Source organism: Astatotilapia calliptera, chromosome 13 (genome assembly GCF_900246225.1).
Source record: "Astatotilapia calliptera chromosome 13, fAstCal1.2, whole genome shotgun sequence".
Lineage (NCBI taxonomy): Eukaryota > Metazoa > Chordata > Actinopteri > Cichliformes > Cichlidae > Astatotilapia > Astatotilapia calliptera.
The window spans coordinates 10104203-10131991 of NC_039314.1; the positions used below are offsets into that span (position 1 = coordinate 10104203).

Here is a 27789-nt window from a genome sequence, read left to right on the forward strand (position 1 = left end):
AGCAGAGGACAGCAAAAGTCACGCTTCCACCCTCAGGCGCATATCGTCACAAACCTAGAAGTTGTTTGTGTAAAACACTAGTCGGTGGCATTTCTTATGCCAGTGGTCATTAATCTACACACAAAAACACACACACACACACCCCAACAAGTACACAAGTACATACAGAAGTGGAGCCATAATGTTGCTCTCACAGATGAAACCCTGACTTACAGTGTCCTAAAGCCCTGTGCTACCATAAAAAAAAAAACAAGCCTGGACTCGACTGGCATAGAGAATGTGCTGAGCAGCCAATATTATGAAGTGTACATAATGCTTCCCTCATGAAATATCCTCACTCAACAATGCCCTCATGCCCCTCATCATAAACAAAATTTGGGTTTATAGTTCATATCAGGGCTAATAAACTGAGACATTACCTGACAATGGTCCACAGTGGGTAAGAAACTCCTACATGGAGGCAGGATTCAGCGTAGAGGAAGAGCATTTTCCCCTCTGATCAATCAAAAAAATGTATTGTGTTTCGAACAACATAACAATAATACTGCGGTTTCTAATCGCAGATGATTTGATTGTGAGCTTGATAGCTGCCAGTGTCTCTGCTTCCAACAGATGTTATGTTTAATTAGTGTTCACACCTACTCTTCACCAGAGCGCAGAACCGCCTCGCAGTAACACAGCATACGCACGCATCTATTTTATTCCTCTGATTCTAATAGTGTAGCTGACACTGTATAAACTTGTGTTTTCAATTGTTTCCCCCCCCTTTTTTTTTTGTCTGAAATCACTCTTTACACAGCACCTATTTTACACTTTCACAAAAGAGAAAGCACAAGTGTGAAGGACTGCCTCTAGGTGAGCTAATTTTGCAGTCTGGCATTCAAACTGGGATGCTTGATGGGACCAAGGCATTACAAGCAGAACCTATTTTGGTCGCTCGTTTCCTGTGACATGTTCTTTGTGTGTGTGTGAGTAAGGCCGATGGATGATGTGAAATATGAACCCACCTGAAAAGGATCTGTAGCAGGTGAGATTGATGTTTTGACGATCCATACCTCTCAGTGTGCATCACTCACTTTCTAACACATGATCCCTCAGCTGCGCACATTACAGCTACATCCTTTATCTTAACATAGTGGCGATATGAATCAGTTGTAATCTCCTCAGAGACTTGTTTCTCTTTCTACGCTCCTGCCCAAGTATTCGGCACAAACGATCTTGTTGCTCCTCGGTCTGCTGTTTACTAATGATTCCCGTGCACGGCTGAGAGGAGAGCTCAATCTGATGGTGGCCATTAGAGAATAAGATGAGCATTACGCTTTCTAGCTTTCCTGAATATCAACATAGAGTTTTGACAGCAAGGTTCAAGTCATGAATTTAACAGTGCAATTATACCGAACGCGGGATATTTGTGGCTGATGAATTTTCTACTTACAAATATTTATTTTATGCAGTTCTGTGAGGAGATACATTTAAATCAGCTTTTCCAAGTTTGGATGAACTTACAAAAAAAAAGTTTGGAATTCATTAGGCGGTTACAGAACTGACCTTTCAGGGTATAAAAACCTTTTTTCATTTGTTTGTCAAGTTGCTATTTCTGTATAGCACGGCAGAGTTGGATATATATTAAGAGCAGCTTGCGGACAGATTCTCTCATTTTCTATACTGTTCTGTCACCTTTAATTTCATTAACTTTTTTTCCTCGCCCAGAAGCAAAGTGAGAGCTGAGTTTCTAGGGCAACAATCAGTGTAATTGTCCAAAGTCTGACACATGCAATCTGCTAAAAGCCCTCAAGCCCAAAAGGCCCAGGTGTACCCAGGGATTACAAAGGTGGAGGACAGGTGAAGTCGATGCACACTGACAGTGACACGTGCACACGGGCGCATTCATTCTGTCTTACTCTGAAGCACACATACTCGCGGACAGGAGCGGGCATACAGCATACAGCATGCCAGCATACGCCGACACATCGGCAAAACTCCAGCATCACATGCCATTGTGTACAGCACATACTGGTTGGTTTTATTAGACTTCTTAAAAATCTTGAACAAAGACATGTGTGGGAAATGCCCTACATTTAGAGTCATATGTATGTAGATGTAAAGAAATATTATTTTTAGTGAGTACTTGAAATTAAAAATTTAATATAAAATTACTGCACAGAGGCTCTAGCTCCCCTGTAACCCTGAACTGCATAAGAAGTTAAGAAATTGGATGGATGGATTACTGTACAGTGTACTGTATAATGTATTATTCATGATTTAAAAAGCATTTAATGTTCAGCTTGTGGAAATGCATAATCTATTCATATGTCCCATATATTGCATATTTTTATGTGCCCCATTTGTGCAAAATGTTTTGAATGAGATTATTAATATGCAAACTACATCCAACTCCAGCTGTCAAATAAATGTAGGGGGGGAAAAAAAAAGTGTGCAATTTAACAATCAAGCAAATATGTGTCCAATACGCAATATAAATATTAATCAAAACTCAAATAATTAAAGTGTTGAAGAAATGCACACACAAACTATCCACCACCGATCTAGAAGAACTAGGACATTGCTTCCTGAAATGACAGAGGACACCATCCTGGAAATACCGCAAGAAAAATGTGTGATCATTCCCCAAGCCAAGCTCTAATGATGGGTATTATTCATTTTTCCACAGACACTGTGTATCCGGTCAGCAGAAAGTCTACAGACTGGCTGCTTTATTTTCCCTTATTCACTGCTACCCAAATCTATTAAACACGTTCTCCTCTGGCCTGCAAGAAATAATTAGTCTACTGGATAGGTCAACTTAATCATTCCTGAAAATAATATTCAATTATCTCCACAGCAACTTCTAGAGCATGCCTCCTATTTTTAGACCCCCCCCCCCCCCCCCCCTCTGTTTTACAGAGATAGGCAGTTTGATCCTTTTTATGTCAGTCCTACAACGCAAAGCAACAGAGAGTCAGTGGTGCTAAAAAGTCCTCGGAGGATAACCTATTATGCCTTAATAATAGCCTAGCTTCATATTGTCTCCTCTTCTCTGCCGTTTACAGCATATCAGTTCCATCCTACCTGATTATGGCTCTCCATTTCCCGAGCTTTCTTCTCCAGTTTTCCACTGGATGCCCTTGACTTATATCTTCAATTAGTCTTAGCAAAGGGCAAAACAAAATAATATGTTATGGCAAGTTCAACTTTATCATCACTGCAGTAATTATTGGAGGAAAAGGAAGCGAGGGCAAATTGTCTAATTAGAGTTTGCAAAGCGCTAACATCCGGCATAACCTCATCAAGGTGGATGGGCCATGAAAACTGTCAAATGAGCTCCTCACCGCAAAGTGCGAGTGCGAGTTGCCGCTAAAGCGATCTGAAAATTAAAGGTCACTGTGTCATTCAAATATACTGTATATATCCATAATGCAGCACATATAGCTGTTATGTGATAGGACCAGGCAAGTGAAGAAACACTAGAGAAACACAATCAGAAGCTAGAGCATGCACGGGCATGTAAACAGAAGATGCATTTGCAGCTCCACGATCAAGATCTGCCTCAAACACAACCTGCAAAATCCATTTCACGCCCAACCTCTCCTGCTCTATCAGCAGCTTTCTCTCTCTCTCTCTCCATCTCTGTCTGTGTCACTCTCATCCTACCTCTCTCATTCTCACTCTCTCACCAGTCACAGTAAAGACACGGAGAATAAATAAATAATCCAGAGTGTACTCTGTGCTTATGAAACAGCATAATTGTCATCAGAGGAAGGAGGCATTGGGAGTCATCACTTGTCCAGATGGATTATGACCTTTGAAGTTGGATTTGAGCAAAGTACAGCAATGCTGTTCTGCTGCCAGCTACTGTCACATCTCAGAGAATGGCCTCGCGCTGGGCTCAGCGGCATATTGGCTCTCTGTCTGTCTCACCCCGTGCTTAAAACTCCGGGCTTTACTCTGAAACTCTTATGTATCTTATTTATTCTTCAGCATTTTACATTTAAGTATGTCTAATCTCAAGGTGCGAGTCATGCTGGGATAAACCTTCCCCTCAGTGAACATCAACGTGAGTCAGTTCAGAGGGAATGAACATTAGCCACGAGCCAGACAGCGATACTGCTCACAGAGAGTGACGTTGAAGAAAGGCGCAAAGTAATAATCTGTGACATTTTTAGAAAAAAAACATAATAATACATTTCTGCTTTTATTCACCAAACCATACAATAGGCAGGTGACACAAGAAGGAAACACATTCAGTTTGCAGAACAGCATCAGCCACTCTCAAATACAGCAGAATATCTTGTGCGCTTCCAAAAGATTGTCTCTTAAGATGCTTCTGTTGAGCCCTAATTTCCCATTAGTGCTCAACTGTACTGAAATCTAGTGATTGTGAAGGCAACATAACATAATCAAACTGCTGAACGAGCCTTCATGCACTTATTTATTCTGGATTTCCATTTAATTTGTCCTCTGCATCATGTGACCTGTTAGTGAAAATAAACGTTCTAAAATCCAATGCTGTGGAGCTTTGTCACCAATAAAATCTCATGGGCAGGAGAAACAAACATGCAATTAAGACTGAAAACACAGAAGGAGGAGAAGGTAAAACTCCAGCCAGGTAAGGCCTTAAATTGGCAGGTGACCCCTAGAAAGGTAACTATACTAAAAATGAAATAATGCCTCAGATGATGGAAAGCTGAAGTTTTTAGTTGTACCTATTTGCTCAGTCACTGCTTTACAAGAATAATCAACAATAAAACACACAGTTTTAATGTCCAAGAAATGCACTTATCGACGCCACTCGGTCGTACAGAAAGCGACTTTTACACAGTCGTGTACCGCAGAAGACCCGGTCAGCTCTCGTCCTGGCCGCAGATGGTCTCATTTATGAAAGGGTGCTCTCTTGTGGACGCCGAGAGTAAAGAGTAAAATATGACCCATGGATGCGGAAAGAGAGGATTGACGAGAACTAATCTACACATGAGCCAAAGACTGCTGCTGCAGGAACATTTTCATGGACAGCAACAGGAAAGGAGACTGTGAGCTGTTCAATTTTCAGAGTAAACATAGATAGATAGATAGATAGATAGATAGATAGATAGATAGATAGATAGATAGATAGATAGATAGATAGATAGATAGATAGATAGATAGATAGATAGATAGATAGATAGATAGATAGATAGATAGATAGATGTGAGTAAACTCACAAGCTCAACCTCATTTTGTAGCAGAAGGACTCCTGCTGAATCCAGAGCTGATCCGTGTTTTCTATCTCTCCCCTCGCATCTATTTCCTCCTTGCTTGCCACTACTTTACCTTCACTTGTTCAGCCTTCATTCTGAGAGGAGGAGGAGGATAATATGTGATTGGCCGGGCTGGGACTGGTAGTCCGGAGGCTGGCATTGTGAAGCTGGCGCTGATCCCCGTGCTCATGTTTACACCTTGCGGACGGGGACGAGACAAGACACCCAGGGGCCCAGCACAAACTCGGGAGTTCGGACTTTGGTGTTGGCGGTTACCTGACAGAATTACCTACCCCCGTGCTACTTTGTGTTTTGGGTTTTTTTTTCTCCTCCCAGACTCTGTCGTTTAATTTGACATCTTCGTTTAGCGATGCGTCAAACTTTTCGGTGACTCTCGCAGCACCTCTGCGCTCACGGCTCCCAAAATAGTGGAGCTGGCAATGAAGTCTACCAGGAATAGTCACGATGAATCGTTTCTTTATTTGAGCAGAGCTTGACATCCGCGGACCTCTTCAAACTTTAATTACGCATGGAAATTACGCCCTTTCAACCTCTCCCAGACGTTCTCGAGCTGCTCGGTGATGGATGTGATTTGAGCCCTTTGGCGTTTGCGTCAACAGTCAGGAGTCAAGTATTTACAAAAACAGCGGTTTCTAACTCAATTACTGGAGTCGCTGGTGTGTGACTCTTCCCCGCGCAACCATTCTGGGGGTAAAGACTTTTCCGGACAAAAAGCCACTCGGTGTATTAAAAGCTCCGCAGGTTACACTGCGTGGACGATCCGGGACATTTCACGACGGCTGGACGGGAAAGATGCGCTCTGTGCGGATGCAGCGTGGCCAAGGTCTCGGTCCTCTGGTTCTTCTCCTCCTGCTTGGGGGATTTGCCGTGTCCGCTACTGGTAAGTGAAATTAAAGATCAGTTTGTACTGTAATAACTGTGACAGCGCGCTCAGCTGTGTTCACACACACGCGCACGCACGCACACAACGTGTTTTTAAATTAGTTTAAAACAACTTAAATGAAAAAACTGAAGATTGTTTAAACTTTATGCGTTTTACTAAAAGTGTCTAACTTCAAAGTTTGCTTCAGACCCCAGCTACTGGTCTATGGGATTTTTTTAAATTTTATTTTTGTTTAATGTGTGAGCTGTGCAGGGGTCTGAGATCACCTGCTGACGAGGACTTTTTTATTCACAGCATAGCGTTCAGTCTTACAGTAGACCTGAGCTCAGAGCTCTTCTTTCTTCTTGGAGCGGAAAAATCAAACTCCCCTGGTGCGCAGGGAGTAATTAAGGTTTTGCTCCATGCCTTCTTGGCCTCTCCAAAAAGAAAAAGCAAAGCCCCGTGAAAAGTAAGACAGAACACTTGTAGTGCTTCAGGGGGAAGAGATTCCTTCTTTATTTCTTTATTCTCTTTGCAAGATATAGCGGCTAAATTTAGTGGCCCTTGTTTCAAGCCTGGGTGTGCCAGTTGTTTTTGAAATGCTAAACTTGTCCTCATAAACGATTTATACCTTTTTAATTATTATTTTATTAGACAACCTTTTGCAGAGTGAAGAGCACAGGCTTTGATTGCGGCAGAGCAGACTTTTATCAGTGGATTTCTCAGTGTTAATGCCATCAAAGACTGCAGCCAGCTTTCATGGAGATGAAATTTCTTGGCAGGCAGGACAGGTCAGTGCTGGTGAGCTGATGGGACAGGACCTGAACACCGAAGGGACACTTCACATCTCTAGTGTTAGATTAATGATTCCTTTCAGTGAAGCCGAGTGGTAGGAGATTCTGAAGGATTCCTCAGCACCCACTGTCAGATCAGATTGAAATACAAGGCAGAAATCTGAGGGTTTAGTGGATTGTGGATTAAGCTCTTTTACAGTAGGCTAAAAATAAAAAAGAACAACGCGGACAACAATGCGTGCAGATTCTGTATAGTTTTTTTTTTGCTAAAAAAACCTCTTCAGTGAGTAAATAAGACCCTCCCGGGAAGAACTCAGATTTTTAACTTGATGGCAACAGTAATCTTTTGGAAGATACACTGACTGTCTGCCAAGAATGTGACCATTTATTTGAATGCCAATAAGACCCCCACCCACCCTCCCACTCATACCATACCTCCCAAGGTCCTCATGTGTGTGTGTTATTCCCTGAACAGGCAGAGCAGAAAAGCAGCTTACGTTTATTAAAATTGCGGACTGTTCTGAAATCCTTGCATGAGAAATGAGAAATGTCGATATAAACAGTTGAGGACTGCAATGAGGTCCTGTTAGGGGAGCAGAACCAAGAGGAGGGGGACACCAGGGGACAATAGCACAGTGTGCCCCAGTAAAGTTTCTGTCTGGGAGAAAGGAAAGCAGGGATATATTTAGGGAAAGCATGACTGAACAGACAGATTGCATTTATCTTCTCTCCTATTGTGTTTAAACCTTACCTCTGCCCCCCCCCCCCCCCCCCCCCCCCCACAAATCCCCCATGTCTCTGTTTTATGCCTGTATCGTGGATGTGCTGAGCTCACATTTCTGCTGTGGTGCTCTTCTTTCTGTGTTGACATATACATTAATTACCAAGCCTGCCAGGAAAACTTGTCTGGAGTAACTAGCCTGCTGTCCAGCGCCTCTCTTGATGTGTCTTATTATTAATGATTTTAGCACAATTACAAAAAAACCCCAACTGACATACGTGAGGTGTGTTTCGAGCACAGTTTGTGACCCAGAGATGACCAGATGTCCAGTAAGTCCACATGAAGCCACTGTGCAGACTGGGAGGTCAAGAAAGGAGAAGAGTGTGTAAGGCTAGGGAAGTAGCAAAGGGGCAGTCAAGTGTTCGGAGTTAGCAAGCGTGGCATGTCAGACACTCCCATAGAGGACGCGATGAATAGTGACACTCTCACAAAAAGTGCTGTCTCATTTGTGTTAAGTGTGGGAGTCTTCCAGTCTGGAATGACAGTGCAGTCGCTCCAAGAAGAGTCACATTCTTTGAAATTATATGTGAGCTTGTAAAGTACATTTTTTTGGTGGGGAGGGTTTGCCCTGTTTTACAAAGTGGCCAGAAAAATCCTGTAATTCTCTGACATTTCCGTTGTGAGATTTAGACACATGGAAAGAAAGGAATGTGACAACAAAGCTAACGTCAAACAAACACCAAAGTAGATTTGGCTTCAAAGACGCTCAACAGATTGAGATGTCAGATTAGATTAAAGAGTCTCTGAAACATGTAGTCATAACAAGAGTGCTGCCAGGCTGTTGCATCTGCAGAGATCTGGACAGGTGGTTGGGCACCGTGATAAATAAACAGACAGACAGCTCTCTTCGAGCCAGGCCACGGGCCAGTCGAGCTCCACGGGCGTGCGCTGCTCCCAGACCAGATCAGGCCCCATTCTGGCCCCAGGCAGTGCATTAGTTTTACGGCCGTGGGGCGGCAGGGGATCGGTTCGCCGGCCAGCCACTGGCCTCCCTGCTGTATTATTCATACGTGCAAAGTGGTCTTTGTTAATATTTAAAATGTGCTTATGATGCTCAAATTTTTTGACATCAGAGACGGCAGGGGAGAGAGAAGTGGGAGGAGAACGGCTGCTCCTCTCCTATTGGCGTAAGTGACCCGGATGGCTCCGGGAGGTAGTGAAGGATTTTAGGGCACCGGCAGTGCATTTATAGACTGGACGAGAGCGGTGCAGTTCGAGCAAGTGTGCCAATTGCAGCTGGGAGCTGTTGACGATGATGCGTGTGAATCAAACCGGAGAGAGGTTACGCGGGGTAATGTTGTCCATTTGAAAGCGATGAGGGGAAAAACAGAAAGGAGAAATGGAAGAGAAATGGATCTGCGAGAGGCACATTGAGACAGATTGATCTCAGGGCATGCCTTTTAAATATCCTTTATGAGAAAAGAGTGAAGACGAAAAATTCCATAGCAGTGGCATTCAAGCATCATTACACCTCTGGCACAGGCCAGACAATGAGGTGGTGGAGTGGGGGCTGACATCGGTGGAGAAGGCTGGCAGGGAAAGCAAGCAAGGAAACGCTTTGAGTTAGCAAAGCAACACAAGAAACAGCGGTTAAGAAAGAAGGATATTGTCAGGGAGGGTGGTGGAGGATTGAAAGTGGAAAGAGACACACAAATCCACTAGGGGGATGTTTTTATTAAGGCTCTTATCGATGGAGAGAGCACACAGTATTAAGAGTAGACATGTTTAATGCTTTGCCAATACTGCGCATGTTAGACCAGACCATAAATCTGCAGCAAGCAGCAAGAGTTCTGTAGGAGGGCAAAACAGCAAGGTAAATGGAGAAGGGAGCTGACTATGAAGAATGTAAAGAGAAATTAGTAGCAGGAGAAAGTTTGGAGCACAGACTGGCTGTCTTGAGACGAATATGGTTTCAAGAACAGGTCATTATTTCTGCAAATACAATGTGCTCTCAGTGTATTTCGAAGTCTGTGGTAATAACGCTTTAATCAATATTGCTGAGCCTTCACCAACTTCTTCAATCTGTGCGCTATTTAGGAAAGCTCACCAATATAGTGTAATTATCACGAGCTGAAGGTATTTAAATGTATCATGTATTGTCCTTGTGGATCCTGGTTTTGAAACGTCCTGCTTATCTCACAGCAGATGGTGCCTCCTACCTGTTTGCCTCCATATAAAAGCGCGGTGAAATACGGGAATGTTTCATTTAATTAAAACATTTGAGGTTTCAAATCTGAAAAAAAATTGTTTTTGAACAACCTGCTCATTGCAAGGGCTCAGAAAATAATGAGTAAAGTTGAATTTTATTTTGTCAAAAAGTATATAAAATAGTTTGTCTCAGTATAGATGTTGGAGTGAAACAGGAGGATGGATGGATGGAGAAACTGGGGGTGGATAGTTTTGGTGGCAGATGGGAGCTGAGTTGCTGTTCTGCCTGCAGGACAGGGTACCCCCTGCTCTTCCATCCTGGCCTGTGGGGGGAGATGGGTGGAGCGGACAGGGAAACAGGAAGAAAACCTCTGTGGGGTTCCATTGTGCTTTAGATGAATAGGAGTCTCCAGAAAGCCTTTTCTGCCCCTTTGTGTGGGGTAAAAGGGGACAGCAAAAGAACACACACACACACACACACACACACACACACACACACACACACACACACACACACACACACACACACACACACACACACACACACACACACACACACACACTTTTATTCCCAACTTCAACAGAAGCTATAGATGCATGTAAGTGGCTTTAGAGGTGTGCGTTGTGCATGGAAAGTGTAACACACCTACTTGTTTTATTTTATTTTTTTATTATTATTTTCCCTTCAGTTGATGCACTGAGACGTGCTCACTGACTTCAAAAAAGAGAGCAACCCACCCACCCACGCACTCACACCCACACACACGCACCCGTTTAATGCAACACAGACGCACATCCTCTAAATGATAAAGAGGCGCCGTTTTTTGTTTTGGTATTTTTTGCGTGTCATACTGAAAGACATGCAAGGTCACTTGGGAGGAGTGAGTGAGTTAGTGGAGGAATTTTCATTTAAGATCTCAGCAGCACTCTGAGAGTCGTGACCAATAGGATCAGGATTCACGACGGGAGGTCAGTCCTGATCCAGAGAAACCCCCCCCCCCCCACACACACACACACGGTAAGAGCGGTTGCTCTGAGGTCCATAGATCAGAGGCAGAGTGAGCATTTGATTGGCTGTGCTTTTTTTCCAGGACTCTGCATGTGCTCTTAAATAGAGGTTTTTTTTTTCCAGCCCATGTAGATTCCTCCTCATCTTCTTAGCAGAGGCTGTTTTGTTTTCTAAACGCAGTTGAGCCAAGTCCACTCAGGGCTTAGACCACAGCCAATCTGTTAATGCTTGTGTTTGTGTCTGTTTGTATCAGTGTGTGTCATGTGGGCTTGGCTAACTGGAGGGAGAAAAAAAATCTGCTTAAAGTGTGTTACTAATACACTTTCCATCCTTAGAGGAAATGTGCTGCATTACAGAGGCGATGGAGTTTGTGTTAGTTTCTTAAATGAATTTGGCGTACGGATCTACATTCCTTCACACCGTCATTAATAACTGCTATCACTTGTCCCCATTTCCCCTTTCTCTTCCCTCCGTTTCTTGATAGTCTCATCAGGCGTATTTATAGGTTTATAGTCTCACATATACCAACCTCTGTCATCCATATCTCTCTCACTCCATCATTTTTTTTTCTTTTTTGTAGCCAGCTTTCTGCCAGAGTTTGGGAATTGCTCTTTAGAAGGCAGTGTGAAAAATCCCATTTCTTTGAGTGTAACGCTTATTAGGGTCCCATCTGCCCTCGAGGTACTTATGAATGTGGGGGGTGTTTGAGTTGTCGAGGGTGGGTGAAAGAGGGGAGCGAGGGGAGCTTTGTCATGCCTATGTGTAAGTGGATGTGGGTGCCACTGGGGGCTTGTGCGAAGTAGGAAGGGGCTCTTAACACTGCAGAGCACACACACCGAGCAGCTGGTGTGTCTAAAGTAAGGGGATGACACATAGACCTCCCCGGGGAGATGGGCGTATTTGAGCGTACGTGTGCATATCTCCGGATGAGAAAGGGAACGGAAATGATCCTGCGTCCTTCTGCTTGCATGGCGCTCAGCTAGGCAACAGCAGGACTCAAACTTACTTTTTTTTTCTTCCTCCCTGATTTAAATCAAGGCAAATGATGCTTAATGAGTGTATTTGTGACTGTGTAGTGGGGGGGGAGGAGGGGAGGCTTGATGGATTTTGTGTGATTGGCTGCATGTCAGCAGTGTGCTGCTGTTATTTAACATAGCGGCTGTTGCGGAGTTAAAGCATCATGTTTGTCTCTTAAGCCCATTGCCTCTGTCAGTAATGAGGCTGTGATTGGCTTCCTAACCGCAGGTCAACAGGGGTGCACCCAGACATCCATTGTGCTTTCCCTTTACCTCCTTTTTGTCTTTTCTTTGCCCGTCTCTTCATTTCTCTTCTTCACTGCTCTCTTCTATCTCAGATTTTTCTTCTCTGTCCATTTCTTTGCTATCCTCTCCTTCCTTGCGTTGGATCTTTCGAGTCCATGTTAAAGGGAAAGGTCTGCCATGCAAAATCTATCTTCAGCCTTCAAAGATATGCAGGCGCACACAAACAGCCACAGTAGCTGCAGTAATCCCCGTTTCTGCTTTGACACTCTTGGATTGCAACCATAGCAAAGAGAAGAGTGAAAGAATGAGATCTGGCCTCATCCACCCTTTAATTCCTCCACATGTCTCCAGCTCCAGGACTTAATTCTTACTTCTCCTCTAGAGGCTTTGACTGAGAGCCTCCAATACACAGTAAAGATTCTGTTCTCGCCTTGGATGCAGGTCTTAATCAAGCACTGACAGGCACATCTTGGCTCGGTTTGTGTGTCTGGCGTGGGTGTGCGTATGTGCGAAAGGGTGCACAGACGATGGGAAAGCGACTGTATTACTTAGGTATTACTCCCTTTTCTGCATGGATCACAGTGGGGTCACACTCCTCGGTTTCAATCAGCGCACAGCTCGTGCACAGACTCATCTCTCTTGTTCTGGCAGCCGTTCTGATTGCACAGGAGGAAACCTGGTTTATTCTCCCGGTGCGTTCACCGCGCCAGGTGTTATGCGACGCATGCTACAAAACGCTACCAGGCATAAGCCGGCGAAGAGTTAGGAATCGTTTTAAACGGGTGCCATGTGCGAAGTGGAGGGACGAGCGCTGATCTAATGTGGCAGATGTACATGCATGTAATTAAGGTTAGATTTAAGTGTATGGGCTCACACTTGCATCAAGTGTGTCAGTGGGTGTGTGTTTCAAGCCTCTTACCTGCTGTTGACCAGATGGGCTCAACAGTCAACCTCGTGCTCACCTCTCCCCGCAACTCCACTCAGATTAGGTGGTGATCTCGGCTATGCCGCATAGGCTTTATAATCTACATACGAGCCCCTTCCCTTTCCCCGCGACACACAATCCTACACTCACACATATAGAGCACAAACCTCATAATTCACGTGGGATATTTAGGATGATGATGTGCTGTTTGCGTGTGGGTCTGTGTTGCTGGCTGGTTGAGCAGTGCCCATGGCTCTCTGTTTATGGGGATAATGAAAGCAGATGGACAGCCATGCTGACTGGTGAGGGTTCATTAACTCTGGGTGTCTCTGTTCTGACTCCGCTGCTCGGCTTCACTTGCCTCAAATCCTCTCAGCAACAAGACCTGGTGTGTGCGTGTGTGTGTGTGTTTCTGTTTCTGCGTGCCCATAAGTACAGCAGGTAGGGAAAGCTCCTCACACAAGCAAAGGAAAGCTATATAGATGTTTATCGATCGGGGATAGATGTGAGCTTGAAGTTTCTGTTTGATTGGTTCATGTGGCAGTGGTGCAGTGGCGGACACTTTTTTTCAGTTTTTTGTTGTTGTCTGACGCTATTCTTTTAAACTGCTTCTGCTTCTATAGGTAATTTTTTATTGAATCTTACCTTGTGCTGCCTCATGTTAAAGGAACATTTTTAAGCAGCTGGAGGGACATGATTCATATCGTGCAGAGTGAGGAGTTGTGATTTAGCATGATGCAGTATTGTCAGCAGAGGACCATTTCTATGGCGTTTCTCTGCTCTGCTGGGAGAGATGAATAGGTATAGTTATAGTGGATCATTAAACACTGAGCAGTGTCTCTCTGTGTCTATAGCTTCAACCTTCACGCTGCAGCCAGCTCCTGGTCTTCACTTGTGCAGCTTAATGAAAGAAGCATGGCTCATGTAGGGAAAGACAGACATACCTGTGGCGAATCAGACAGACAGACAGACAGACAGACGGGCAGATCTATGGACAGATGGGTTGTTTGGTGCACCTCACAGTCCTCGGTGCCATTAGACAGACAGAATGATGGAGAGAAATAGAGATTGCGACCATGAGGGGAAAAAAAAAACAACATAATTTTGAAAATCGTCACTCCAAAGTTTCAGACCCAAGGGGCTGTCTTTAAATCACTTGTGTTGTCATGTTCAGGAAACAATGGCTTAAAAAAGCAGTAAATTCCCAGGAAGCTAGCTGTGTTATTCCTTGGATTTTTGTTTGATAAATGAATTACAGGAGAGAGAAAAAAAACAGTTGCTAGGATTTTAGGAAATGCACAAGCTGTGCATGCAGTGTTCCTGAAAACCAGATAGCATGATTCATGTCTGTGCAAAAGTGTAAAGATAAAGACAGCAGCTGGTTAGCATAGCTTAGCACAAGAAACGAGCACAATTTCCTGTCATAACATTACAACATGACATTATGATGTTCAGATTGTTGGATTAGACATGTTAAATATGAGCTTTTGAGTTGCAGTTTACCATTTTTACTGTTGCGATATCATTTTTACTTATTTATTTTTGAATAAAAGTAACCATATATGGAAAAAGCCACATATGGCTACTTCTGCACGGACTAGGTTGTGCTCCACAGGCAGAGATACTTGCTAGGTAGAATTTCATTGACCAAAAGCACCAACCACAACCGCAAACACGACCATGAGATCTGTTTCAGTGATGGACAGGATTAGAAATGAGTACATCAGAGGGACAGCTCATGTTGAGCGGTTTGAAGAGACACAGTTAGAGAGGCGAGGCTGAGATGGTTTGGACATGTTCAGAGGAGGAGGATAGTGGATACGCTGGACAAAGGATGTTGACTATACAGCTGTGGGGCAAGTGAAAAAGAGGAAGAACACAGAGAAGATTCATGGATGTAGTGAAGGAAGACATGCAGAGGGTTGGTGTGACAGAGGAGGATGCTAGTGATCGTCCATCAGCAGCTGAGCAGCTAAAAGTAAAAAAAGATGATCTGGTTTAGTGACTTAAATTGGTTGAAGTGATGGCTTTCAGGCAGCTACACTCTACCGCTTGTCTCTCAAAATAACCATTGCCCTGAATCATTAGAAACTTTAAGCCTTAATAGAATTTAAAAGGGGAACATTAGCTTTAGAAAGCAAAATCCATTTTTTGTACCAATCTCTAAGCTTGCTATGCCCAGAAATGTAAGTCTGATCTGCAAACCAGCTAAGAAGGTAGTTCATGGGGAAAGTGCTTTTAGATGAATAGTGCAAGGTGGAAAAATAATCCCTTTATGTTAAGAAAGTAACTATATTCCAATTTCAGCCAAAGTTAAGCTAGTCACATTTTGTATAGAGATGGTAATTGTGACATTTATTCCCTCTCTAAGGCAGACAAAGAAGTTGAAGATAATGTTTAATTACATGGCCATTTTGAAGGCTTTCAGCTCATCAGTCACATTTTGAATAAACACAAATTCCTGAAGCAGGATCGATAGGAGGACGGCAAAACTGATAACAGACAACACTGCTTTGAACGATGATGAATGTCTTCTTGTTTGCTGATCGACTGATGGCGGCAAACAGCACAAATATCGACTCATTCCGATGGCCGGTTGATAAATCAGTAAATTCCCACTTTCGGTTTCCGTTTAAATGTTTATAACTTTAATATATTGCGTGTATTCTGTTACTCTCCAACTCTGCCAGTGTGTTCCTTTTTGTAGAGAAAATAGTGACTCCAGTGGAAGAATATCAGAGTTTTACAGTGAAACAGTGACAGATTGAAACTTAAGTGCTGCTCTTAAGTCCTTTTGTGATGAGATGAGGGAGTCTTTTTCTTAGATTTGGGTTAGGAGACTTTGAACGGCAAAAGGAAGTAGAACATTTATGTGTGCACGTCAATGTCCACCCACGTCTGTGTGTGTGTGCACTAGGTCTTGTGAGTGTATGTGTGTGTGCACGCTGACATGCTGTCGCTCATGGCGTCTATCTTTATGCTCTTGTGAGTGTGAGTTTGTGAATGACAGTTATACAGTGGTGTGGAGTGTGTAAATCTCCTTCCCTCCAAAGCTCTCAGCAGTGGGCCTTACATTAGCACAACAATTTACACATCTGTCCCGAGGCAAAGAACAGGCAACTCTAAAAATAATGAAAGCCTCACTCAAAGGGAGACTGTATGGGTGTGTGTGCGTGAGAGAGCGAGAGAGAGGGGGGAACTCAGGAGAGGTAGGAGAGACTCTGTAAACAAGAGACAGAGGAGGTTTATTAAAACCCCACCACCACTCACCATCCTTTTGTCCTTCTATTCTCTGTATCCCTCACCTCCTCTCCCCCTCTTTCAGTTAGAGGAGCGATTACATGCCTCTGTCTCTCTTGCCTTTCATCTCTCTCTGTGAAGAGGAGAGGAATGAAGGTCTTCTGTGGCGTGTAATTACACAGAGACATCCTGGATGAGGGCGTCTGTCTCCACAAGCAAAAAAAAAGCACCCCCCCTTCTCCCTTTAAATACCTCTTGATAAGGGGAGATCTAAAAAGAAACATTTAACTGCCTTTGATCCACCGCAGGGCTCTTGTCTTTACCTGCCACTTATGGAGGCTTAATAAGTACTACCACAAGTCTATTTATTTCATTAGAAGCCCTGACACCAAACATGCATGGCTCCGCTCCAGTACCGTGGGAATGAAATACACAGCTCCTCCATTCATTTTAAGCACAGAGTCATAATCATGACACATTTACAGTCCAGTGTTCCAGTCTTACCCATGAGTCATATTGTTGAATGATTATGAAAGGGTGGATTTTTATGGGCTTACATTGGTATTGGCCCAACCTCTAATTGGCCCAATGCACATTTGCATTCTGGGAAGGTAATAATGGGGCTCTTTGAAGGCACTTAAAATGAGAAAGTCACTGCACTTTGACTTAATTCTGCTCGCAGAAGTGCTGATGCCTCCAGATGGCTTTTTTTACTGAGTGTGATATGGCCATTTTGCCTGCATGATCATACACTTTGTCAGTATTTTGGGAAACCGTTAAGTTGCTTGTAATGCAACTAGTCTCTTGTTATCCGTTTTTGCATTATGCTGGGGAGTTTTTTTTTAGTTTTTTATCGCTTTTTGTAATATACCTGCAATAGGAGCAAATACAAATAAAACCAGCTAATTTGACAGGAAATGATGGAAATAGAAAATAGCCCAAGTATTAAATCTAGTAGGTGTTTGTCATATTGAATTTGAGCTTTTTCCCCATTTTCTTTAGAGCCTAATCTGTGTTCTGTTCAGTATGTTGATTGTTGTGTTGAATAGCCACACAGAGGTGATACTGTGGTTCTACTGAGGTCACTGTTTGAGAGCTGAGGTTGGCCTGAATGTGTTTAACGTGTCTTTTTTTCAACTTGTGTGAATCCGCCTCCATTCACGGGGAGTCAATTCTTTCTGTGAACTCACTGGGAGATAAAGTGAGCGTTCTTCTGCAGCTCAAACAGATCTGACGTCAGACAATAGGCCGGGGACCTTCGACTGCACCTAGCTAGAGCTGCTCAATAGGCCTGAAGTGGTGTGGCCATGCAGCTGCCGGACAATAGCCTGCTCAGCAGAAAGGCAGTCAGTGCCCTCGAGGCGTGGCCCAGCCCTGTCTGCTCTGATCTCTGAACTCTCTCCACACAGAGTCAGTGCAGGAAGAGCCACGACAGCAACCTGCTGCGAACTGAGCAATTCAGCCATAGTTCGGAGCTGTAAACGCAGTTATGCACGAGCATCAAAGGAAGTTTAGCAAAACCTGACCACAGTTAAGATACTCCTACTGAAACCTTTAAATGTTACCAGTTAGCAACAGTTATATTAAGTTTGTTCACTACAAATGAAAGATTTTACAGGTGCTTAGATACAGGAACTGGAATTTCTTAGCCGGAAGTGGTAATTCATCATTGTTGTTAGGCACCCACCACATTTCTAGAAATGTCAAACTGTTCCTTAATTTTTAGTTGAGCTAAGCTTCCTGGAAGACCTGCATCCTCTTATAGCTGCATAATATCTGCTGTTTGAGCTTAAACGTGGCCCCACTAATTCTTTTGCCCCGTGTTATTATTCCCTGTCAATCCCTGCTACTTTTTCCTGTCTTTTTTTTTCTTTTTTCATTTTAATGACTGGCAATGGTCATATATTTTAATAAAGTCTTGAAATGCACTTCCTCACTTTTTGTCATCTCGCCCGAAAAAGGGTCAGCAATCCACAACGCTGAAGGAATCAGCCTGTGTTTGAGCAGTCAATGGGAAGCAGTTCATCGTACTTTAATAAAAAGCAACTCCCTGAGCCTTAAACACACTCTGGTTTCCCAAAATAAACACCATCATCACTCTCACACCCAAAATCAAACACAACCAAACACAAATCCCACCATCAGGAATAAAACCATCCACACACAGGCGATGCAGCTCCCCTCCCGGCATTTGATCACAAGCAGCCTCCCCTCCTCCCCTCTTGTGTTTATTCTGGGGATTATTTTGACCTAATCTCTTTAGAGCATAATTCAGATTAGATTTTGTGTTATTATTATTGCTATGTCCATTCCCCACAGTCCTGCTGGGATTTCCTGACTGCTGTAGTGCTCCTGTGCTGGTAAAATTGATTAAAACTGCTGACCACTGCCCTAGATAGCGAAGGCTCTGGATAAAAATATAAGCAAACACAGACGATACAGAAGAGCATTTTCTTAAAACATGCACTCTTTAATATAACTGTTGGAGTCGGCACAATGCACAGTGGTGGCCAGTGCTGAAGTCCTACATTCTGCATTCATCCTGGGCTAGAAAAGCAAGCTCTTGAGGTTATTCACACTGAAACACAGCCATAAAGAGAGCAAACAAAAAAAAACCTGAATTCTCTGCTAATTACCTAAAGCAAGGCTGCGATCGTTCAGTCAAAGCTGCGGCTCCATCTGTATTTGTGCTGCCATACTGGCCTGAAAGTTGCTCAACAATTTGATATTCCGATGCCATGTTTAGTCTCCATTTTTAAGACAGTGTTTAAACGCCATCTGCCTTTTACCTCATTCTTTGAGCTCAGTACTCTTAACCAGAGAACCCTTGAATAAATGACAGCGCATGCATAAAATCACAGTGAGTACAGATGATCAAAATACAGGCTTCATTATGCTTGCAGCACGGAGGATCTCATTTTCATTGCTCTTAAAATATTGCATTCAGTTGCAACAATTATGTCAATTTATTTAGTCGTTGTGGCAAATGAACCAATTGACAGTGAATCATGACATAAAGCCTGCTTCTTTTGTGTATAACAATTTTGCATCCAGTGTGATTGTTTTGCATCCAAGCCCATTAGAGGGAAGGAAAAAAGGTTTAAATAAGCGTTGCAAAATAAATAATAGACAAATAGTGTGATCTAGCAATAGGAATCCCCTTGCCTTATCGTTCACACTGTGTCATCCAATTCCACAAATACACACCCTGCACATTTTACATCCGCCCACCACCCCACCAGTCTTTTTCCTGCTTGAATTTCTCAATTAAGATGAATTATAAAATTTCACATGGGAATCAGGACTTACAGCACTTATTGCGATGCTACCCAGAGGCGCTCTGTCAATGGCTTAGAGAAGCTTAGTGCTGTGGGTATTTGAGTCTGTGTCTCACAGCCCTCAGACTCTTAATGGACCACACAACATGCAACTTTGACTCTGCATAAGAAAGCGAAGTGAAGGGGTGGATGGGGAGGAGGGGCGGAGAGGAGAGCAAGGTGGAATTTATTGCTCATATGTGAAGGTGGAGAAGATGAAGGAAGTGAGGCAGTGGTGGCATGGGGGCTATGTTTGTGCTAGCTGTGGGGGACTTTGAAGATAGACTGGGCTGCAGTGTACATTTCATTACTCGTTCTCCTCTAGAGGCCCAGGTGTGTGTCACAGCTCCTTTTGTGGGCAGCAGAGCACTAGATGATTAGATGAGCTGCACCTCAGTAAATGGATGCTATTGATCTCCACACCTTGTTATATGGAGCACCTCAGAGCATGATAAGTCTAAGACAAGACGGCATGATGAATCTCACGCTGTCCAAAATTGCCTCTTCTGCTCAGCTTACTTTCTCTGTTTCATCTTCACACTCCTTAAGTACACATCCCATCCACTTTGCTGCTTCCCTGTGTCTTTCTGTCCCTCTTTCCTCCCTTTTTTATTTGCTCCGCTGATTGCTTTCAGTGTCTCCACAGCCATTAAAATGATTGGAGACTGTGTAATGTATATTAATGTGCTTGTACTTTTAGAGTAGTTTAGCTGTGCGCTATAATATTTCATGGGGAGAAAACAGAGTAGCGAGGCTTTGTGCTGGGGTAATTAAATGGAGATTGTGATCTGCTGCTTTTCTATATGCGTATGCAGATAAAACGTGAGTGCCGAAACCTGAGATTTGCCTGTCACGTATGCATCAAAAAGGTGAGAGGTCAAGGGGCCATGAGAAGGTGTGTCGAGAGACTTTGCAGGTTACACAGGTTTTTCTCAGTGTAGTGTGACATCGTAGTGAAGCACCACTGTAATAACAGTTGAACATTGATCAGTGCAGCCTGGCATAAAGAGTTAGCGGGAAGCTGTGACCTTTGACCTACAGATTAGCACCAATAATTTGCAGGGTTGGCGCATTACGAGGACAGGGCCAGAGCGAACAAGCATAACAGAAAAGACAAAACACCGCCATTATTATTGAATTTCATTAACTAGCCGCCAAATGCTGCGGAGTTAATAAAGCTATGGTGTCGGGCTTAACTTCTGCTTCACGCACATTTGCAGAGCAGCTGCGCGCACTGCGTCTCATTTCATTCCCATCACTCATTCGCTGTTTGTGTGTTTCTGGTTTGATGCTAGCTTGTTAACTATCAGCCCGAGCCTTATTGTGCCGCATATAATGCAATTCATAATACCAGACAAAATAAACTATAGCTCACAGTGCATTTCTGTAGTCTGCTCAGGCGGGCTCATGCTCTCACCTGCACTTCAGCCCATGCTCTATATGAATAGCACACACACACACTGTAAGCTGTTTCTTTGTTGTTGTGAAAAATAGAACCTCTGAAGTCATTCATGCTGAAAAGATTGTAAATTGTGGGAAAAATATAAACACCTTTATGTTTGCAGACTGCCATTGTGCTTCACAAATGACCCATCTGACCGCAACCATATGAGGGTTAAGCTGTTCTATTCTTACAGTTTCCAATGTAGTGTGGTCATTCAAGAGCTACACTTTGTTCCCCTTTTTTTGCTCTGTGGGCAAGAAGTCTTACAAAGGCTCACAGAAATGAGAAAGTTTAGGACTGATGATGTTTTAACCCCTGCATACTTCGAGAATACAATAACTCAAACGGTCCGTCCAGCCGCCAAAAATCAGTGCTGATTTAAAGAGAAAGGATCGCACGGCTGCTTATAAGACACGTGGAATTACTCATAGTGATAAACTTAAAAATAATGATCTTATTCTTCTCAGTTCGGCAGAGTATTTAGCTCGAGTGCTTACTTACCTGTTCTGGTTGACACCTGTTTCCTGGTGCAACAGATTGCTGTTTTCCCACAAGAAAAAAGTGCTATAAAATCAGCTGAAGCATTTCTATTGTTTGAATCTATTTTTGTGTAAACGTGCTACGTGACAGTGTAGATGGGTTTTCCTGCAGAAACAGCTTTATTTGCTAATATATAAATGTAGTGGAGCATAACTGAAAGTGTCTGATGTCGTTATGTGTTGAGCTGAAGGATGCACAGATATTTCTACTATCTGTGATACATTTATTTAAGTTTTTAATGGCATATCTTTGCGTAGCCTCAATGTTTTTTAAGCTCTGATATCTCAGAATGATCCAGACTTGCTATTGTGTACATGAATGAAACCCCCCCCCCCAAAAAAAGAGCTACATTTCACACAGCCCCCTGTGTGCTGGATATGCAATCCTGTTTAACCTGTTTTTATGTGACACCAGTTTCAGCTAATTGCCCTAGCTGTCATACTTTTTCTCTGTCGGTATTGCGAGTCATAGTCATGCATGAAGTGGCTTACTCGGTTTTCTTCCACCTCATTAAGATACAAGCGTTAGATACCTTTCTCTGGTACTTTCACCTAGTTTTGTCTTTGTACCTTCTCTCTCCGTGAGCTCATTTATCTAGTCTATAAGCAGGGTCTTTGTTTGGCTTTTCATCCTTAAGTAATCAATACTGGCCCTATGAATCCAGGTCATCTTGCTCCTGTGGCTTGTCTGTCCTTCCTGCTCACACCCTCCTCTGTCTTTATCAATCTCTGTCTCTTACTCCCTCTTTTCCTCTCAACAGTCTTTCTCCATTTTTCTGTTCCTCTCTTATTTTTTCTTGGTATTCATCCATTCATATGTCTTTTTACTCCTGCTCTTCACCTCCTGAAAAATTACTTTGCCCATCTGGACGGAGCTCTGCTCGGCCGTTACGCTATTAGTCCTTGTGCGGCAGTGATTAAAAATAGATCGGCGCACCAAGTCAGAATTCGTAGAGACTTTTCTACCTCTCTGATCTCCTCGTGTTCTCCCCTCCACTCACATGAAACTGTATTAGCTAGAAATGGATATACGATTGAAAGCGAAAAGTTAGCAACAAAATGTTCCAGTCTTATCCGTTTTGTTTTCTGCCCAGAGTCTTTGTGCGTAAGTGCGTATTTGTATTTGTCAGCAGCAGTGAGTGTTTGTCAGTGAGTCTGTGTACTGCCTGCGGACCTCTTCGCTGGGTGCTGTCTCATGTCGAGCTGTGTGTTTGAGAGGCTTGTCGAGGTAAAGCTCCTGTCAACGCCTGGCCGGAGGGAGTGTACTGATGAAAGGCCTCTTCATCATCCTAATGGGATACACAAACCTCTTAACCAGCACTGCTGCCTTGGCTTCGTCTGGGTGAAACCAAGAGAGACACAGAGAGCGCGCGAGAGGGGGAAGAGAGAGCACTAAGTGACTAGCTGGACCGCACGCACCGAGGACCACACTGAAAACATACACAAGTGCACAGGTCAGAAAAATGCACAGTGCAAACAAAACAATGCTGCTGGGAGTCAGTTGCAGAGGAAGAGTCGTGACTCTGCGCAGCCTTGGGATTGTGAGAGTTTCAGTAGGCCAGGGCCATTAGGATCTGGGACAGAGAGTTAATGCCCTGCTGTTCACTAGAACTATGACAACATGTCCCCTGTCCACTGGCACGGACCCAGGGTAAGGGGACTACGAACAGGCATGTGTAATATTATACTTTAATCGTGTCATTGCCTTTAACTTTGAGCCGAATTTGAGTTTGAAATTTAAAAAAACAAAGACAAAATTGGAACAGCTGGACAAACAGACAAACATCTCAAGAACATCATCTTAGAGCGGTCCATTTTCAGTATCCTCCCCAAATCTATACATGTTCACACCTGAAAGCTGCTCAATAAAACATAATCTGATTTGTTGACTGCTGAGCAGCTCCATTTCAGCAATGGGAGGTTATGGGCCTTGAGAGAGTGAGGTAAGCTCTGCTGTTTTATATTAGCCTCCCACACTTCTCTTGTATGTTCAGGTACTAAAGCATATTCTTAAAACTTTAGACCATCACTGTCCCAGTCATTTTCAGGGGACAGCAGTACTAGTGTTTCAGGTTACTCCCCTTCTTTGCTCCACACCTAAATATTGGATTGTTTTTTGAAAATTGCATACTGCACAGAGTTTGGATCATCTATGAATGTTTCCTCTGTGCAACAACAAAGGATTCATTAAATCAATTATCATGAAATACTCCACTTACATATGACTCCGGGTGGCACACCTAGAGCCCTTTTTCACTTTGAGAGAGATGTTTCAACAACTATCGAAAAGATCTGTTCTAATGCTGAAAAACTGAAGGTATGAAATAGATATTATTGCCTACATTAAAAAATCAATGTGTTAAATTTATCACTGTAGGTACTTATTGGCATTTAGCTCTAAAGAGCAACTTGTGAAGCCTGTGAGTACATGTAATACTAAAGTATTACATAGTCAAGATGGCAAATTAAGATACAAATACATATTGATTTCTTTAGCGAGTTGCTCACCAAACTATGAGAAATTTAACACTAATGACTAAAAAAAGGATCTGCCACTGTTAGCTAGCTAGCAAGTATGGTGACCACTGAGGGGGGGAAGCAAACACATGGAGGGTCTGTCACAATAAGCGCTGCTTCAAACCAATTAGCTTGAAGTGGAAGTGGGTTATAAAGGTCTCCCAACATCAAGTTTGCACCTGTGCAGGATTACTGCCACTAACAGTGAATCTGCAGCACCTTTTTCTTGCTGATCTCTTTTTATAAACAAAACTAGCAAAAAGAAAAGAGTGAGAGACTGTTATAAGTACACCATCAAGGTGTACTTCATACAGCCACACTTATTCACTCATGCACTAAAAATAATGAATAGTCAAAGTATCTAATTTGAGACATAGCAAGTATTGTAAAGTGTTGTAAATTGAGAACGCACTGTACACAGCTCATTATCACAGTCAATTTAGTTTTTCTTTTCTGAACTTCAAGAAAAAGTCAGAAAAAAGCTTTTTGCTGACTTTTTGACTTCCACGTGAGTCGGGGTTTGTGGGATTATGCGACTTTGCTTGCCCGCTTGGTTTGACCCAGGCCAGGAGTAGGACACACAGTCAGGGTGTGGATCAAAGCACTTGGCCGCTGCAGGGGGGCAACAGAAGGAGGAGGGACGGACAGAAGAAGGAGAAGCCGCGGAAATCGGGCCTGAGTCTCTCGTCATTATTGTCACAGTGTCACACACTCTGGCCACTCAGTGTCACCATCAGTCTGCGCTGGCCCTGGGCGTCTGGCGGGTGACACTCTGCCTCTTCTTCAATCCGCCCGTCTTTCCCTATTTCAGCTTTTCATCACATGCACAAGCAAGTTTTCTCTCTCATTCACAGCCGCCTACTTTATTTGTCTATGCCAAAGGGATTTTTGTCATCCTCTCCCCATCGCTGCTCTCTATCACCGCCATCCCTGCCAGTCCAGTCATACAGTACAGGTCCTGGCTCGAGGCTGCGCGATGCCCTCTTTTTCGCTCCATCCCAGTCCCCACCCAGTCTTTGGGTCAAGGACGCGTGTGCAGCTGCAAAGAAGAGCAGAGACAAAAAAACTTTGACATCAGGCAGCAACCACAGCCTCATGAATGATTGATGTGCGAATGCTGACTCATCACACTTGGGAAAGAACCAATATTTTGACCTGAAACATAACAAGATTTAGATTCGTGGAGGAGAGCAGAGACGCGTGCGCACAGGCTGCCCAGGATGCACCAATGTTCCGTTTTCCCTTCGCTGCGATGCAGAGTTATCAGTTCTCACTGTTTCACAATCTGTTAGCAGCAGAGATTGCCAGATATAGAAAAGTTGGCCTGGCCAAAAGTGATAGTCTGTGAGATGCTTCTGCTTTAGTTCTTACTTTTATGTGTGCTGGTGCTGCACTGCGCTGAGATTGCCCGGCAGTCAAATGGTATGGTGTGTTTTTCCCTTCCTATCTTGACCTGCACATTTCCTTGTGAAGTCTGGCTTCCTCTGGGCTTACAATTTTTCTTGCTTGCTTGTTGGGTTTAAAGAAAAAAAAACTAAAAGTAGCACAATAACTACAGTAGAAATACAAAATGGACATGTGTGTCTGTTTCTTTTTTTTAAGTTAACAAATATGCAGAGGAAATATACCTTTAGTTGAGCAAAGAAAATAGTTCCTCTAGTTTTTTTGTCGTCTGGCCTGATTTGAGGGACTGGGTCAGAGTTAAGGCGGGCAGGGAAATGTATCTTGAGAGAATGATGAAGCGGGGCATAAAGGGAATGAAGGGAAAAGATCAAAAGGATAAAACAACCATTAGCTTCACGCGCTAGACTACTTTTGCTTGCAAGACCCTGACATTCTGCAGAGTGAGGAGATTGAATCTCATCTGTTAACTCCTGCCTCTCCATCTGTCCTCTTCTGCTATCACCGCATCACCTCTCATCATCTGTATTCTCCAGCACTGATTTTCTGCCTATTAGTGCCCCACTCCTTACTACGCCTCACCTACTTCTTGGTCTCCCCGTGTAATCTGTGTTTTTCACTTTAACATCTAGTCTAAGCCAAGCTTGTTTTTCAATCATGTTATCCAAGCTCTTCATTTAAACAGCAATTTGATCCCTAAGTTCGTTTTCTGTGTGCGTTTTGGGAGCGGAGGCCTATTTTCGTCACCTCGAATATACATTGAACGCTACTTTTCAGAATTTCATTGGCAACTTTACAAAGCTGCCTCTCACGAGCTTACACACAGGCGATCCTACAGCATGCTGCTTGTTGTGCACTGCGCATCTAGGGATTTCTCTGATGCAAGGGGACGCAATGAAGGAACAGAGTGACGCCAACCCTGCCGGTGTTTGTGTGGAGTATAATCAGGCTTCTACTTTTTAGGTGCTGCTGTTGGGTTTTTGGTTTTTGTTTGTCCATGTGTCGCCACCTCTGTCACACTCCCTTTGCAAGTAGTTATTTGCGCGCAAAGATGTCTGTCAGGCGCTGTACACGCTGAGGATATCGGCATCTTCTTGTGTCTTCATATAGACCATCTAAAAACCTATTTTTTCAGGCCGTGAAGGGTCATCGGCGTGACCCGTTGATTTGCTGTCAATCCGGCTCATCTCCTCATCTGTTCATTAGCATGACAGAGGAGCTCTCCTGCCAAAGCAGTTAGTCACAAGAATCAGCCCCTGTCACAACACATTACAACAGCAGGCTTCTCTAATAGCGCTGGCAGTCGTGGCAACCATAGCCAATGCTCAGTGCATGTACACACCCTTGCACACACACTCACACCAATCAAGAGTTGCTCTTGATCTGCACCCAGGGAGTGTTTCTGTATCTCTCTCCATCATTTTCTACCTCGCTCTTTCCATCCACATATTCTCCCTCCTTCCTTCCTTCCTTCCTTCCTTCCTTCCTTCCTTCCTTCCTTCCTTCCTTCCTTCCTTCCTTCCTTCCTTCCTTCCTTCCTTCCTTCCTTCCTTTCTTCCTTTCCCTGATGCTTGGCTACCCATTTACAGCCTGCCATTAATCTCCCTCTTTCTCCCCTCCTCCTCCTCGCCCTTTCCCTCCATCATTGCCTTACATTAGCGAGGTTACCTGTGCTTACCATCCATCTCTCCCATTTTCTCGTCCTTTTCCTAAGTTCTCTCCCTCACTGGCTCTATTTCTGTCACCCTTCTTTCTGCTCCGTGTCTTCATAATGCTCCAAGAGATAGGGACTTTTCATTTTTAATCCATCCATCTTTCCCCTGTGATGTTTTAGTTTACTCTCACTCTCTTCCCACAACTCGATAAGCCCCCTAACACTCTCCTCTCCCTTCATTATCACCTGCTCGGAGTGTCTGGTGTGATTTGTACAGGAAGTTTGATCCGTCCGTCTTTCTCCCTCTCCGGGGAGTTGAGTTGTCATATCAAATAATAAAAGAACCGCATATGTTTTGACGTAATTTGCCGACTCGTCTCACGATCGCAGGTCCCACTTCTTGACGTAGCGCATGGTAACGTGGCAGGATCCTAAGACAAAATCAGAAACATGAGCTGAATTTAAATTTTCCATCAGAGCACAAATTTTAAAGTGCACAAATTGTAAAAGATGGCCATTCTGATCATTTACTTGAGGCCAAATGAAAGAGCAGCGAGGACCCAGAATGCAGCTCTGTGCACCAATTAAGGGTGTTCTGGTGAAGGACGTGTAATTTGACTGTGTGTGTGTCTCCAGTCTTG

At 43.6% G+C, this 27789-nt stretch overlaps 1 protein-coding gene across 4 annotated transcripts in view; it reads left to right on the plus strand.

Moving 5' to 3' along the window:
- Positions 1-5155: 5155 nt before the first annotated feature.
- Positions 5156-27789, plus strand: part of unc5b (unc-5 netrin receptor B) — a 53251-nt gene continuing 30617 nt past the window's right edge. For 3 of the 4 annotated variants that reach the window (XM_026189910.1, XM_026189911.1, XM_026189912.1), the window contains exon 1: positions 5157-6135. In XM_026189910.1, the coding sequence (XP_026045695.1) occupies positions 6048-6135 (88 nt within the window). In that variant the 5' untranslated portion in view covers positions 5157-6047. Of the gene's footprint in view, positions 6136-27789 lie in introns of all 4 variants that reach the window. The other variant, XM_026189909.1, reaches the window with a different exon arrangement.